Source organism: Meleagris gallopavo, chromosome 7 (assembly GCF_905368555.1).
Source record: "Meleagris gallopavo chromosome 7, MGAL_WU_HG_1.1, whole genome shotgun sequence".
In the NCBI taxonomy this organism is placed as follows: Eukaryota; Metazoa; Chordata; class Aves; order Galliformes; family Phasianidae; genus Meleagris; species Meleagris gallopavo.
The window spans coordinates 1,853,246-1,867,381 of record NC_139410.1 but is presented as its reverse complement, the minus strand read 5'-3'; the positions used below and the strand labels follow the sequence as shown (position 1 = coordinate 1,867,381).

Sequence of the window (14,136 nt, the reverse complement as noted above, 5' to 3'; positions counted from 1 at the left end):
GATCCCACTTAGCACTTCTGGTCGGATGAAGTCAGTACTTCACTGTGACTGGCTTAACAACTTTACATGCTCCTTATTTGTGCAGTCTATTTTAGTATCAGACAGGTGGGAGCCCACCAAGCAGGCACATCTGGAAATAAAAAACAACAGTATTGTAGTGTGGACAGAAGAGGATAGCAAGGATGGCACAACTCACAGCGTACATGAATTACAGCAGATGCAGAAATTCCACTTTATGAATGCTCAAAAGTATCCCTATGTCCAAGGTGTGGATGTGCCAGTGAGTAACTCCAAACTAAGCTTTCAGTTGTGGCCTATTCAATAAGCTGGCTAATGCATATCAAAAGAAATAGCAGGAAAAAAGAAACAAAATAAACATTCCTATTTCTGAATCATTCCCGGTCTCTGCATTTAACAGCAGAACGCTGCTGTTCCTGCACCTGGACACCAAAGAGAAACACATCAGAGCACATCCACAAGGATAAGGTAAGTATTTAATTCTACAAACAATTTCTTGCTTAGTACAGAAGATGTTAGAAATTTGTCTGAAGTTAACATACGTGTTTACACTGCCAAACCTTGTCCCTACCAGAAAGTATTTTTTCTCAGCTTTCTGAGTGGACAGAAGCAATTTATGTTAACAAAATCTGATGTCTTATATGGAGCAAATACTGCTGTTCAGAGAACTGTTCAGGAGTGACAGCCATTCATTTATTAATCGTATAATAGAAAAAGTCTGCAATAGGGTCCTAAGAAATAAAACTAAGTATGCAACAATATATCCAAAAATATGTTTGATAGTTAACAGAATATGAATACAAGTGTTAAATAGCTTCCTCTTTCATCCTATTTTGCTTCTGTAATCCGCACCATAAGGGTGCAAAGTAATAGCCGTGCTGCCTGGCACAAAGATAATTCCAAAATTCCCTTCTCACAAATGTCTGAGAGTTCCAACAGCAAGATATTAATCTTTAATGAAGAACAGAAATGTATGTGTTACTTTGAGTAATTCTAGAACACACTGCTGCTCCGGGACCATCCTGAAAGGAGTGGGGACAGGATGCCTAATTCTAACAATACTGCATCACAGAATTATACTCCTGTCCAAATGAAAGCCTGTAGATGATGGACATGTTTTGTTTTACTACGAATCAGGGCTCTGTAAGACATAATGATACTGTAAGAAGTAATGACAGTTTAAACAAAGCTTTTCCTGAGAAATGCTTGTGTTCTGTCCCACTGTAAGTAGTATTTGAACAGCCTGACGACAGACTTTCACAAAGCACCTACATCCAGGTACGTAACAGGAGAAAGAGAAAACACAGAGATTACATGTAAGCTGCTTCTTGCTTTTGAGGCTTGCAGGAAGCTTGCACTAATACCGTGTATTTTGTGACTGACGACTATAGTCAAGGGGCATTAAAGAAGATTAAAAACAACAACACCACCACCAACAAACCTTAGATGATAAATGGCGTGCTATTTGCCCAGATGAGATATCTGAAATGGAAGTAAATGAACAACACTGTGCTGGCACTGTTTTATTCCAACCCCTGGCAATAAAATGAGAAGCTATAAAAGGAACCTTTGTTACCATCATCCCCCGATCGTGGGAAAAAAGGGAAAAGGGCATTTGTTTTTCACTAGATTGCACTTCTGTACAACACACAATGGCATTTACAGTTTGTCATTTCACATACGAATATTCCTGTCAGAGGAAAAGACAGGAAATCCCACATAACCAACCGCACACGAGAACTTGAGGATCACAGTCAGTGTCTTGCTGGTTATGGTTACGGAGTGTTGGTTTCTTTTGTTCATTTTTGCATTACTAAGGCAGCTATAGACTGACTGCTCTGCAGCAGGAAAGCACAGAACCAGCTTAAACCTCTAACAAAAATAACAGAGAAGGCATTACCTCTAACTGCTTCATGGCAAAAGGAGAACCATCTTGCTTTAACTTTTGAACAATTTCTTCCATGCTATTTGCTGAAAAAATACTAAAAGAAGAATAAAAATTATTAATAAGTTATCTGTCTCACTGCTTCAGCCCTCCTCCCTCCTATGAAATGCTAGGAACAGAGAAATGAGAAACAGAAACGACCTTCTACCAGTGAACATGAATGTACCGTGTAACATTTCCCTTCCAACTGAAAAATTACTCCCACAAAACTCCATCCACCTTCAAAACAAAACATCTATTTTAATATGCTATGTTGTTTAAAAGAATGGTGTATGACTCAGGCTACTATGTTCAAGTATTTAATATGCTGAAGACTGAAATATTTAATGAGCTTCACACAAGGCACACCAAAAGCAAATCTTTACATGGCATCTCTTTCACCTTATCTGGAGAACACTGTTTCTGGATCTATCTTCATGCTTCCTACCCAAAAGAACAAAAGAGAAGATTTTTGGATACCTGTTAATCTTCTCCATATGTTCATCAAGGACAAACTCCTTTTCTTGGTCAATTTTGGTCTATTTAAAAAGCAAATACATATTTGACTTGGTTATCAGTTGTCTGAAAAGCCCACCAGTAGTGAAAAACGTCAGAAATATGGAAAGATAAATGAACATGTAATGTTTGTAAGCTGTTTTTAATGAATTTGTTTTACAATATGCATACTGATCTTCCTGCTTCATGTTGTGAGTGTTAGAGGTGTCATCTCACTGCAGGGCTGGTTCTGAGCTGTGACATACACGCATTTGACTGCATGGTCATCTTGTACACGGGTAATCATGGTTATCCTATCGATACGTTTCTATCAAATAGACCAAGACATGTTGATAAGTCTCCTCAAAAAACAGGGAATACTGAAGACAGGAAAAAGAGATGTCTGGTTTCCCAGACAGACACGTATGTATTTACACATAGAAAAGAGCAAAGCAGGAAAAATGCACGTATGGTTCTTCTCTCAAGCACTAAATGTCATCTTGTAAAGCAGCACACTGCAATGCAGAATCACTCCTCTTTCAGGGCTTTCAATTTAGCAAAATATTCGGTGCCACTATGGAAATGAGCTTATCTACATTACTTTTCTATTTAATCTTTACTTATGAACGTAGCAATTCCGAAAGAGAAGCAGGAGGAGCAGGCACTGCTCATTTTAAATCCAATCAACTGGGCAGCAAGACAGGATGACTGATGAAAGGGAAACCCAGCGAGACTCCAGAAGTTCCCTTCCTTTTGAAATAAGCAGCCACTGGATAAACCCATTCATTGTCATGCCCACGGTTCCATGACACTAATACAAATACCAATTACATGTTAGCAATCTACTTCAATTTGCCTCCAAAAATGATGGGTTTGTCCACTGGGAAAACAGCACATTTTTCTCCCTGAAAATGTTGCTTTAAAGATCTCAAATGCTTTCAAGAGGACAGATCAGCACTCTGCTAATAAATATCCTCCAAATAAGTGCTGTACTCATTTAGACTTTTACTTATTTCAAGGTTACACACATATAAAATATTTGAAGAATTAATGGGACAACTTAAGCCCTTAAGTTCAGGCTTCAAACCCTGTCTGCAGATGGTCTGTATCACAGGAATGCTAAAATTCACATCAAAGGCATCAAGGTAGCACAATTCTTCAGGCCAACAAAGAGAAAACATCCACTTCCAAGCAAGCAGCCTAGCATTTCATATCTGGCTCTGTGACTCCTGCAGCCTCTGGAGAACAACCGTGGTTCTTCCCATTATGTTTGTATTTGTCTCATTTGAGGATAACTCCCCAGCCTGTGCTTGCCATCACGTTTTGCTACTGGCTATGTATTTTACCTTCTGCAAGGTAAAATTGCAAATGCCAAAAATCAGATAACAGAAAAAAATAAGCAGCAATGTTTTTTCTGCATCATCATGCTACCAGCTGAGAACCCACATATACACACTGAAAGAGAAAGCTTGCTGACCACAGTAGGAATTTCCAGGATACAAAATGAATAAAAAGTGAAAAGAAAAGGCAGACATTTTCTGTGGGTGTTTGTGCTGCAAAGTATTATTTCATAGAGTACAAGGAGTTCAGAAACCTATTATCTTGTCACCACAGAACAAATAATCAGGAGCATAAAAAAGAATTTGTACTTACATACACTTAAGTAGCATTTCTACTTGATTTCAGTAACTAATTGGATTACCTGATTGTGGTAAGAGCTCAGCAAGTCTGCAATATTTTCTTTTGAAGGAGATTTCAATGCTATCAGGTCTTTCTCTAAGTCAGGTAGCTATGGAAAATAAGAATTAAGAGTAAGTAAAATAGAATGTACTTTCTGAATTACTACTGCTATGACAATAGTACAATATAGTATAAATACACGTGTGTATTACATATACATCTGTAACTATGCAGCTATTACAAAAAATTAAAATAAATAGTAATAATAATAATTTAAAAAGCACACAATCTTTTTGCCAAGTCTTAAAGAAGTACCAAGTGAGCTGGAGTTCACTTTTCAGAAGTGCTGATCCTAGGTTTAGGTATGTCTGCAGTGATTAGCAAAAAGCTCTGCTCCTGATGCTGCAGCTGGGGCAGGTAAAGCCATCCTGAGAGCAGGAAGCCTGGCAACCACATAGTGCTCCAAGTGGTATCTGCCAGCCTGCGTACCTAGCCAGCTCCAACGGTGCAGCCACACTGACAGTCATTGGTCTTTTCTTGGCAAAAGAGAACCAGATGTCTTTTCTCCTACACTTATAACCACTTGAAGTACAGGAACATGATGACCGACTTTATCAAATATGCTGATTTTTACGTTTTCTTACAGCCACTGTAAGAAACAGGATGTTATTAAGGAGACTGATAAGGAACACATTAATTGGCCGTTATCTAAATTAGAGACTCTGCAGTTGTGTAAATAACCTCTTATTTCAGATACCATTGTCTAGATTGCGTCCAGAAAGCAAACGACGGATGTGATAGAGATAGTAAGACAAGATGAAGACATATGGTACCACTTTTGAAGTGACAAAGTTATGCCCAGTAAATCATGCCCTTAAACAGCAGAATCGTGATGACAGCGGCATTTGCTCCCTCTTCAAGCAAAGCTGTCACAAGCCAGCAAGCACTGCAGTGACACCTGAGAGTACCTTCCAGTTCCATTCACAGAGCAGGGCCAGCTACAGTGACTGTACCTCTGCACAAGTTGCTAAGTGCATACCGGTGTGCTGAGCCACTCCAACTTGTCACGGCGGTGCCAGGCTGAGCCCTGCTGAGCTCCAGTTGGCAGCTTACCTTTTCTGATTCCACGAAATGCGTGGCGATGCCGGCTTTTAGCACATCTCTTCCTTTCAGCCTGAATCCTGTCAGTGCGAGGAGATAGCCGATCTTTCCTGAAAGCCTTGGCAAGAAATAACCTCCACCTACATCAGGGAAAAGGCCTGTAATAAAACAGAACAAAACAAAAAAGAAAATGAGGGGAGAAGAACTTGTCCCAGACGTGCACCTAACTCAGCACGCATTTCTGCTTGTCTCACTTCCACCTCTAACTTGGGCACAGCTCTCCTGTCACGATTTCTCTCTGACTTGGTTGCAAATTTCTCTATCATCTAAACCCTTCCCAAAAGCAAACTCTTGAACACCTTCCAAACTGCATCATTTCTACTGGCACATAACTTACAGATGTGCCAGACAACTGTCTTCATTCTATTTGCAGCTCTTCTAAAATACTCACTGTCTCGTTGGCAGCCTTTCAGAGCCCTAAGCTGTATTACCTCTATTTCATCACCTACGTTCTTTCTCGCTTATAGTCACTTTATGAATAGGCTACTCTGCATCGTCCTTCCTCAGTTTGAGACATGTTGATGCAAAGACCGTCATTTCATTTCATATTTCTACTCATCTGTCTCCTCTTGGATTCCCTACTATTGCAAAAAAACTCCTTCATTTCAAAATGAAAATTCTCTCACAAATCCATTGCAAAGAAAAAACGTCAGTTACATCATTCTCCCTATCCATCAGGGCTGTAACAATCTTTTCTTCTTTGCTGCCATTAAAATACCCATGCTTTAGCATCAGTGCTGAAGCATTATTCTCCCTGTGGTCCCATGAATTTCCTTAAGGTTTCAGAGGAAAACCCATCTTCATGATTTATACGCGGGAAAGTTAATTCTAAATAATTTGATTGATTGAAGTCACTTTAGAGGTGAGTAAAACTAAACTAAATGAAGATCTCTTTAATTAGAGCAGTATGGACAAGCAGGGTTAGTTAAGAGTGCAGCTAATCCACTTAAACCTGCTTAAGAGCAGTCCACGAGAGCCTCTGCTGTACCCCATGCAAGGATCCCATCTTCCTTTCCTCTTCAAATTCTTCCTTTCCTCTTTATTCCTCTTGTCCCTGTAGTATTTCCCTTAATTCTCTCAATACTGCTTCCCAGATCTTTGTGCTAGCTATTGGGATCCTCACATCCCTGTCTGAAAAGAAAATGAATGTGCACTGGGCAGGCCAGGCCAGAGGCCCATGTCTGTAACACCGACCTGCAACTTGAGCTCTGACGCCTCACCTTTTCTTGGAGTTTTGTTTGTAAATGAGTTGCAGAAAGTTATAGAATGGTTAAATATCCAAGAACATGCTAGTACTCCAGCAGCCCATTTCTGACAATATACTTTCATCTGTTGTTCTTCCCACCAGGGAAGGTTTGTCCACACCCCCCCACATTTAATCTGCATTCCAACATTATCTCTATCAATCAGCAGGAAATGCCTACCATCTAGAACTTTTATTCTTATTTCCAAAATGGCATATAAATGTCACTTTTTATTTACGGTGGTGTGTGTAAGTAGCTGTGAAAATGTAGCAGCTCAATGAGCACTGTTTTCATTTCACTAGAAAGGTACAATGTCTTCTGAAAGTGAACGTACAAACAATTCCACTAATACAGTCCCTCAGCAGCCAGACATTTTAAACATACACCACAAAGATCAAAACAGCTAAGCCCTTAAATCCAAACAGATTTCAGTGGTTTTACTTTAATTGATTCTAAAAGGGTTTTAATTACTTTCCCTCGTAAGCAAGATCTAAGCTTTTACTTTATGCATCTTCACAGTCTGTTTTTGCTTAAATAAGTCCTTGAATACACAGAAAATGTATGTAAAGTAGATCATCTTTGTTAGCATAAGACTACGTGCGTATTTACCTTTGAAGAAGAAAATGAAGGTGTCTTTATTATTAGAATAATTTTATATGCAAAAGAACTGCACCGTTAGTCTTTCTTAAGCAATCTTTGTAAACTTTGCAGCTAAGCAGGGAGGTGGGAATTAGACACAGAGAAAGAATTAACAAGTGTCCAGAAGGCAGACAGTAATACATTCTATGTGGATACTCTGATGCTACCAGTATTGCCTTCAAGGGGAACATGAATGATCTCACATGAAGGTTCACTGTGATCTGACTTTTCTTGAAGCCTATCGCTCTGTTTACATAGCTCAGGGACATAAAATTTTCTATCACACATCTCAAAGTTGACTAAGCTTTTGTAGGGTCAAACATCAGAAAGTAAAAGTTATAGGATGCTACTTAAAAGGAACAATCTAACTGTGTTATCTTGTACATAATCTGTACACAACTATAATGGACCTCACAGTGATAGTCCACGAGAAAAAAGAGAATGTCAACATTTGTTTCATTAACAGTGCAGATCAGGTGGTTTGTCTCATGCTGAGCCCCAATTATAATAAGGTTTAACTCATTTGCACTGGGATCTTCTGACTTTATCTGCTTTCACGTTATAGCAAATCCTTAGTTCCTCACATCTACTTCTATTTTTAACAAATTGCATCCTGATAGTTTTTGTCAAGCTAGACATTTAGAGCCTGTTTCAAGAACCTCAGTGACCAACAAAATTGAGACAAGTTCTTATCGATTTAAAAGAAAAAATACTTTCAAAATGTGGTCATTTCCAGCTCCTTTATAAAATACTTACAATACAGCCGTTAGTTTCAGTCAACTGCATCTCATCCTAATTACATGAGGGGTATAACTTGAAACTTTGCAGCTAAGCAGGGAGGTGGGAATTAGACACAGAGAAAGAATTAACAAGTGTCCAGAAGACAGACAGTAATACAGTCTATGTGGATGTACATGTCTGATGCTACCAGTATTGCCTTCAAGGGGAACATGAATGATCTCACATGAAGGTGATCTCACATTGATGTATGATAACCTGTTAAAATCTACTTACCTATTGCTGTTTCTGGCATTGCAAAAACTGTCTTTTCAGTCGCAACTCGGAAATGTCCATGGACCGAGAGGCCAACTCCCTGCACATGGAACCCAAACCAAGGAAATGGTTACAACCAGGAAAAATAATCACAACCATTATCCTATGCTACCTCTACAACTAAATAATGTTAGATTTCCATGCACATCTCGACAAAATATTAAAAGGCCTTTTCGGGTTCAAAGACAAAGCATTATACTGCCTCTAGGATTTGACTGAAATAGCTTTCTGTGCTTTAAAAGATTGCTGACTCATATGGAGATTAACTACAAGTAGCCCAAAGTGACAGTAACTGTGAATCTTTGTCCATTTGACAACTCAGGGAGACGCCGTTCTTTTGCTTGTGTTCTCTCATCTATCATTTTTTGCACATGCTTCAAACTATCAACAACAAAAAAAACCACTGCTTTTGGAATGTATGTGAGTTGCTTGAAGTTGTAACTATAACGCCTTTAAAATGAACAATATTTTATTATTATTATTATTATTATTATTATTATTATTATTATGTGATGATTACCAACTTTATCAATACAGAAATATTCTAAGCAGGAAAAGTCTTCAGTCATTACCCATTCAAACTCCAAGTCTGTGGTTAGAAACTCAAATCAGCTTAACCTGGGGACTGCAGCTCTTCAAGTCACAAAGAGAACCCACAGTGCTAAGTATCAAACTCCCTTTGCCTCATTTAGGCAGAAAGCAGCAGCAAGGCACAAGAAAAAGTTGCATTTTCATTTCACAAAAGGTGAATTTCATTCAGAGAAGTGCTCGACAGGCAAAGTGACATATTTAAAGAGAAACAGTTATCTGAAACAATTACAACTTTTCAGGTCACTTCCATCAAGAATACTGGCAATACTTGACACAACCACAATTGGGTAAAGGAGTCTCACTTTTTAAAACCATCTACAGGACACATATCAATATAAAATCTGCATTAGATTCTACTTAGAGACAAATGCTATCTTTTGAATATTTCAAGAGAAGTGTCTTTATACCAATATTTCTTTATTTCCACTGTTTCAGCTTACTTAATTTCCTCTCACTGATAAATTTCCGTTATCAAGTTTTAAGTAACATCACCAGTTGTTTAGATATTAAGAAAAACAGCACATTATGCAGCTAGGGTTCTTCATCTTCACGATATGTTGTACTTTCCAGCAAAAACAGTGAGATTAATTGGGTGACAGAATCATGCTGGCTGTTTTGTATCACTCTTCCCAGGCTGGCAGTTCCCTGGGTCATCCCTTCTACCCTTCTTAAAAACAGGAGTGACACTGCCCTTTTTCCAGTCACCAGGGCCTTCACATGACTGCCATGACTTCACGAATATCAGCCAGTTCCCTCAGGACTCTAAGACCGGCTTGGACCAGCATTACATATTTGATACGCTTTTAAGGAGTGAGTAGAATGTATTTTCATTTCACTTTTTCTAGAGTTCTTTGGATGAGTTTTGCATTACAATGTTCAAGTTATCTCATGCTAATAAAAACGACATCCATTTCCTTGCATCATTCTCAAGCATTCTTTCCAGGCCTCCCGTACAGTTCTGCCCAGCAAGAAATTAATTGCCACCATTTATTCCATCAGGGTGATGTATGATTAAATTTGAAAACATCTTCAAGCTTCTTTTTTTTTCCCTGTAAAATGAGTAACTGCCAATCTCAGATTTTAATATGAATTTATGAAGCTTTTAAGCTTCCAGTCTAATTTCCTGAGAAACAGACACTTAAGGTTGCTGGCCCTTGTATTTTATGTGATATCCAGAGACTAAGCCAAGTCCATACATGAGGAACTTCTTTTTCAAGGAGACAAATACTTCAATCTTACTTGCATAGGGTACAATCAATGTCTTATCCTTTACCTGTCCCTCTCTAACTTGACTGGTTGTAGATCTCATCTGAGGAGCAAAGGAAAAGCAGCCCTCTGTGTGAAGCTTCATTCACTCATAAAAAAGCTCTGGAATTCATGAATCAAGTGGAATTGTGCCTTCAACACTTCCAATACTTTGAAGGTCATAGCAGCATTATTTCCACTGCATTGAGTAAAGCCCTTCCTACAGCAAGAGAAAGCACAATACTTCTGCTGTTATTTTTATGCGTGTTCAGCAATAATGACAATATTTTTATAAAGGTAACTTGAAATAAAATAAATCAAGTCCATTTTGATTTTTCTAATGATAACCTTGTGGGTTTTTTTCTAATCCTGAGTACAAGCACCTTCTATCATAAAACATTTTCTGGCCTATGTTTTGGGCAATCAGAAGTTTGCATAAGAGGAAGGACTGCCATGTTCAGCTGAGAACTAAGTAATAAAGAATGGAGTGCAAACTCCATGAAGACAGCCTCTCTTCCAACTTGTTCCTTTTCATAGTGATAAAAATAACTGTAGAGTTTTGCTAATAGAAGGTTGAAAGAAGTAATTTTCTTTTGAAAGAAGTAATTAAATCTGATTTCACTCTCTCATGTGACTTGGCCATAATTGGATTTGTTTTCTTTTTGAGATAGCCCTCAAGTTTTATAGCACAGATAAGAGTTTAATTCAGATGCATATTTAAATGTTTAAAATTGCATTTTCTCCTTATTCACTGTAAAGAAAATGGCACACGTACATCTATACTTCTTTGAAGACCACTTCAAAATAATCCAACGTTAAGATAAAACTAGGAGATAAAAACGAGTTAACACTTTGAAGGTGCAGTACAAAGCCCAGTGATTTCTTAAACTGATGATCGTGTGCTTTTGTATGTTATATGTTTATGTGCAGCTTCCCACACAGTTAATGCATTCACTGCACGTGATTCACCTTCTCTGTCTAATCCAGAGGACAGACGTGTATTAGTTTAAAGGACATCAGGCAACAGCCTCAAATTGTTGCGTCAGCAAAGGTTTAAATTGGCAGCCAGGAAGAATTTCTTCATGGAAGTGCAGGCTGGGCATTGAAATGGGCTGCCCAGGCAGGAGGTGGGATCCCCATCCCTGGAGGCATGGAAGGGACGAGGGAATGTGGTGCTTAGGGGTGTGGGTTAGTGGTGGACTGAGAAGTATTAGGTGATGGTTGGGCTGGAGAATCTTTAAGTTCTTTTCCAACGTAAATGACTTTGTCATTATATTTCTATGGTGAATCAGGCTTGATTCTTAATCCAGATGATTTACCTTAATTCCGGCTAGAAACTTTTCCCCCACTGGCAACCGAATGCTTTCATTTTGCAAGAGACACTTAAAACTTGTATCATAAAGAGACGGAGTTAAGTAACAACCAACCTATTTAATTGACCTTTCTGTAGTGTTTCTATATGGTTGAATCAAAAGCAGACATAAAAGCAGAAATAGTGGTCTGAAAATGTATTGTTACAGATAGATAGGCGTAGCTATTAATATCTTAATACTAATAAATACAGTGTGTTACACCTTGTCTACTAGAGTCAGTGTATCTGAAAAAGGCATATAATAATATAATAATATAAACAAATCTTCTACATATTTCTGGTCAAATTCATAAACTGGTTTCTGAAAAAGCCAATAAGATACCTGAATTTTACTTTCAATACACATGATTTCCTACTCAATGCCGTATTTCTAATGTCATTATGTGGCACTGTTTGGAAAATCTAGAATTGATTTCCATTTTTTATGGTGAATACAAAACCTTAATATTCTTCTAGTGGAATAAAAGTTATAATTACTGATATAAATTGAGCAATGAGATACAGCTACTATAAATCTTCAAAGCTAAGTTGTAGATGAGAGGCTCTATTATCTCCAATTGAGAATGACGACCCAGGTTAGTCAGTCAGAGAACACACCGTACTTAAGGAAGATACTGCAGAAACCAGTACCACAACAAAATCCCACTGAAACATATCACAACTCAGTGGTGCTTATATTCACCTGCAGCATCGCGCACTGGAGTTACTGACTGAATAAGCATCTGTTCACAGACAGAAAAGCAGACCTGTCTCACAGCAAAAACATAAATGACACTTCCCCGTGTAGGGACTACTAATACTGCAAAGGAATCACTGCCTAAGAAAGCACAAGAGATATAAAAAAAAAAATACAAAATTAGTCTTCGTTCATCATTAATGTTATGGACCATTTCTAATGATATAGTTCATTTTTTATCCATAGATATGGGCAAGATGACTTAGTGAATCAGAGAAATGTGCCATGTGCGGGACAATCAGGGGATCAGGACCGGCCAGCAAAGTTTCATGAAAATTGGTCCTGCCTGAGCAACCTCATTTCCTTCTATGACCAGGTGACCTGCCTGGTGGATGAGGGAAAGGCTAGACTTCAACAAATGCTGTCTCCCATAGCATTCTGCTGGAGAAGCTGGCAGCCCATAGCCTTGGACAAATGTACTGTTCACTGAGTAAAAAGCTGGCTGGAGCACCAGGCCCAGGGAGTGGTGGTGAACAGAGTTAAATCCAGCTGGCAACCAGTCACTGATGGTGTTTCTAGTGGGCAATATTGGGTCTGGAGTCACCTAATATCTTCACTGATGACCTGGACAAGGGGATTGAGTGCACCCTCAGTAAGTTTGCAGGTGACACCAAATTGGTAGGAAGTGCTGATCTGCCTGAGATTAGGAAGGACCTACAGAGGGATCCGGACATGCTGGATTGATGGCCTGGAAAAGGTCAAACCGATAAGGTAGTCTGTGCTATGAATGCTAGCCAGTATTTGGTGAATACTCTGATGCCTCATGGCACAGGACACTGCATGTTTCCAAAAGCTTACTTATATCAGTGCCACAGATTCAAATATGACAATAAAAAAAAACCACTCTAATTTACGAATATTTTGCATGGTGATTTAGGGGAACTGTTAGTTTAGGGCTTGAAGTGGGGATGGAGCACCTGGTGAAGGGCTGTGTCTGACCCAGGGAGCACAAATTGTTTGCACCTGTGATCACCCAGAAGGGGTGAGCTGAGAGTGGAGCACACCCCATGGCTCATATAAAGGCCAGCCACTGAAGGGAAAGCATCTCTTGGGTTGCTTCTTGAGATGTGCTGTGTGGTTAGATAGTTCCTTCGTCTGCTGGTGAGTCTGACTCTTCTTTCTGTATGTGTTGGCCTACTTGTAAATGCTTTGCCCGGTGTTGCTGAGAGCCTGTTAGAAACTGTTTTGTTTCTTTGTGAGCAGAGCTGTTATCTATGAGTCTAGTTTGCTATCCTGACTCCTAGTTATTTAAACAAACTTGATTCAACTACTTTAATAATAATTATGTAGTTCAACTTTTTTTTTTACCATGTAACTTGAAATCTAAGCAAACAGACAATGTTGCACATCAATGCCTGTCCTTTAGGAGTGGAATTTAGATAATGCTTTCAAAATGTTCTTTTTTTTGTTTTCTTATCACAAACTGAAACTTATGATTAACTTGAACTATTTCTATTAGGGTAGTTGTCTGCAGCAGCTGTTATTAACACCTGCAGTTAATCCCCTAGTATGCATCCAGCCTTCTGATGGCAAATGCCAAATACTTACAAGCAGTAGGGGCAGTCAAACATGTACCTTTGCAGTAAGGAGGCTGATCTTGTTGTTTGTTCACAACTGTATTTTATTTTTTAAGACTTAAATTTAGTGACCAGCTTGATTTTAAAATTATTTCTAAAATTCTGGGAAACAAGATGTCCCTCGGTTCCCTTGAATCACCTAAAAATGCAGCTGCTGCAAAAAATAATTGTAGAGGGTTTAATATGCACCTCTTAATATCTGCAGTGAAGGCTGGGGTGTAGAAAGGTGTAACCAACAAACAACTCAGCTTTTCAGTTTTCTGTTGAAACTGAAGAAATACTACTTGTGGTGTTCTACTCATGCAGCAGAGCTTTATTTAATCAGGAGCATAGTTATTTAGGGAACAAGCACACTTTAAGAGAGTTTTGACACAATGGATTGCTTCTCTGGGAACAAAAAA

The 14,136-nt window shown here is 38.7% G+C and overlaps 2 protein-coding genes across 9 annotated transcripts in view; one reads left to right on the top strand and one right to left on the bottom strand.

The window, feature by feature from the left end:
- The window catches only part of AKAP19 (A-kinase anchoring protein 19), a 48,906-nt gene extending 38,306 nt beyond the window's left edge, over nucleotides 1-10,600 (top strand). For 5 of the 6 annotated variants that reach the window (XM_085227526.1, XM_085227529.1, XM_085227527.1 and 2 more), the window contains 2 exons: nucleotides 9,507-9,615; nucleotides 10,108-10,600. In XM_085227526.1, coding sequence (XP_085083652.1) covers nucleotides 9,507-9,615; nucleotides 10,108-10,118 — 120 coding nt within the window. In that variant the 3' untranslated portion in view covers nucleotides 10,119-10,600. The remainder of the gene's footprint in view (nucleotides 1-9,506; nucleotides 9,616-10,107) is intronic. The other variant, XM_085227525.1, reaches the window with a different exon arrangement.
- Nucleotides 1-14,136, bottom strand: part of HIBCH (3-hydroxyisobutyryl-CoA hydrolase) — a 37,979-nt gene that overhangs the window by 9,814 nt on the left and 14,029 nt on the right. For all 3 annotated transcript variants that reach the window (XM_085227522.1, XM_085227520.1, XM_085227521.1), the window contains 5 exons: nucleotides 8,176-8,254; nucleotides 5,231-5,376; nucleotides 4,140-4,226; nucleotides 2,423-2,481; nucleotides 1,919-2,000 (listed from right to left, as the gene is read on the bottom strand). In XM_085227522.1, coding sequence (XP_085083648.1) covers nucleotides 1,919-2,000; nucleotides 2,423-2,481; nucleotides 4,140-4,226; nucleotides 5,231-5,376; nucleotides 8,176-8,254 — 453 coding nt within the window. The remainder of the gene's footprint in view (nucleotides 1-1,918; nucleotides 2,001-2,422; nucleotides 2,482-4,139; nucleotides 4,227-5,230; nucleotides 5,377-8,175; nucleotides 8,255-14,136) is intronic.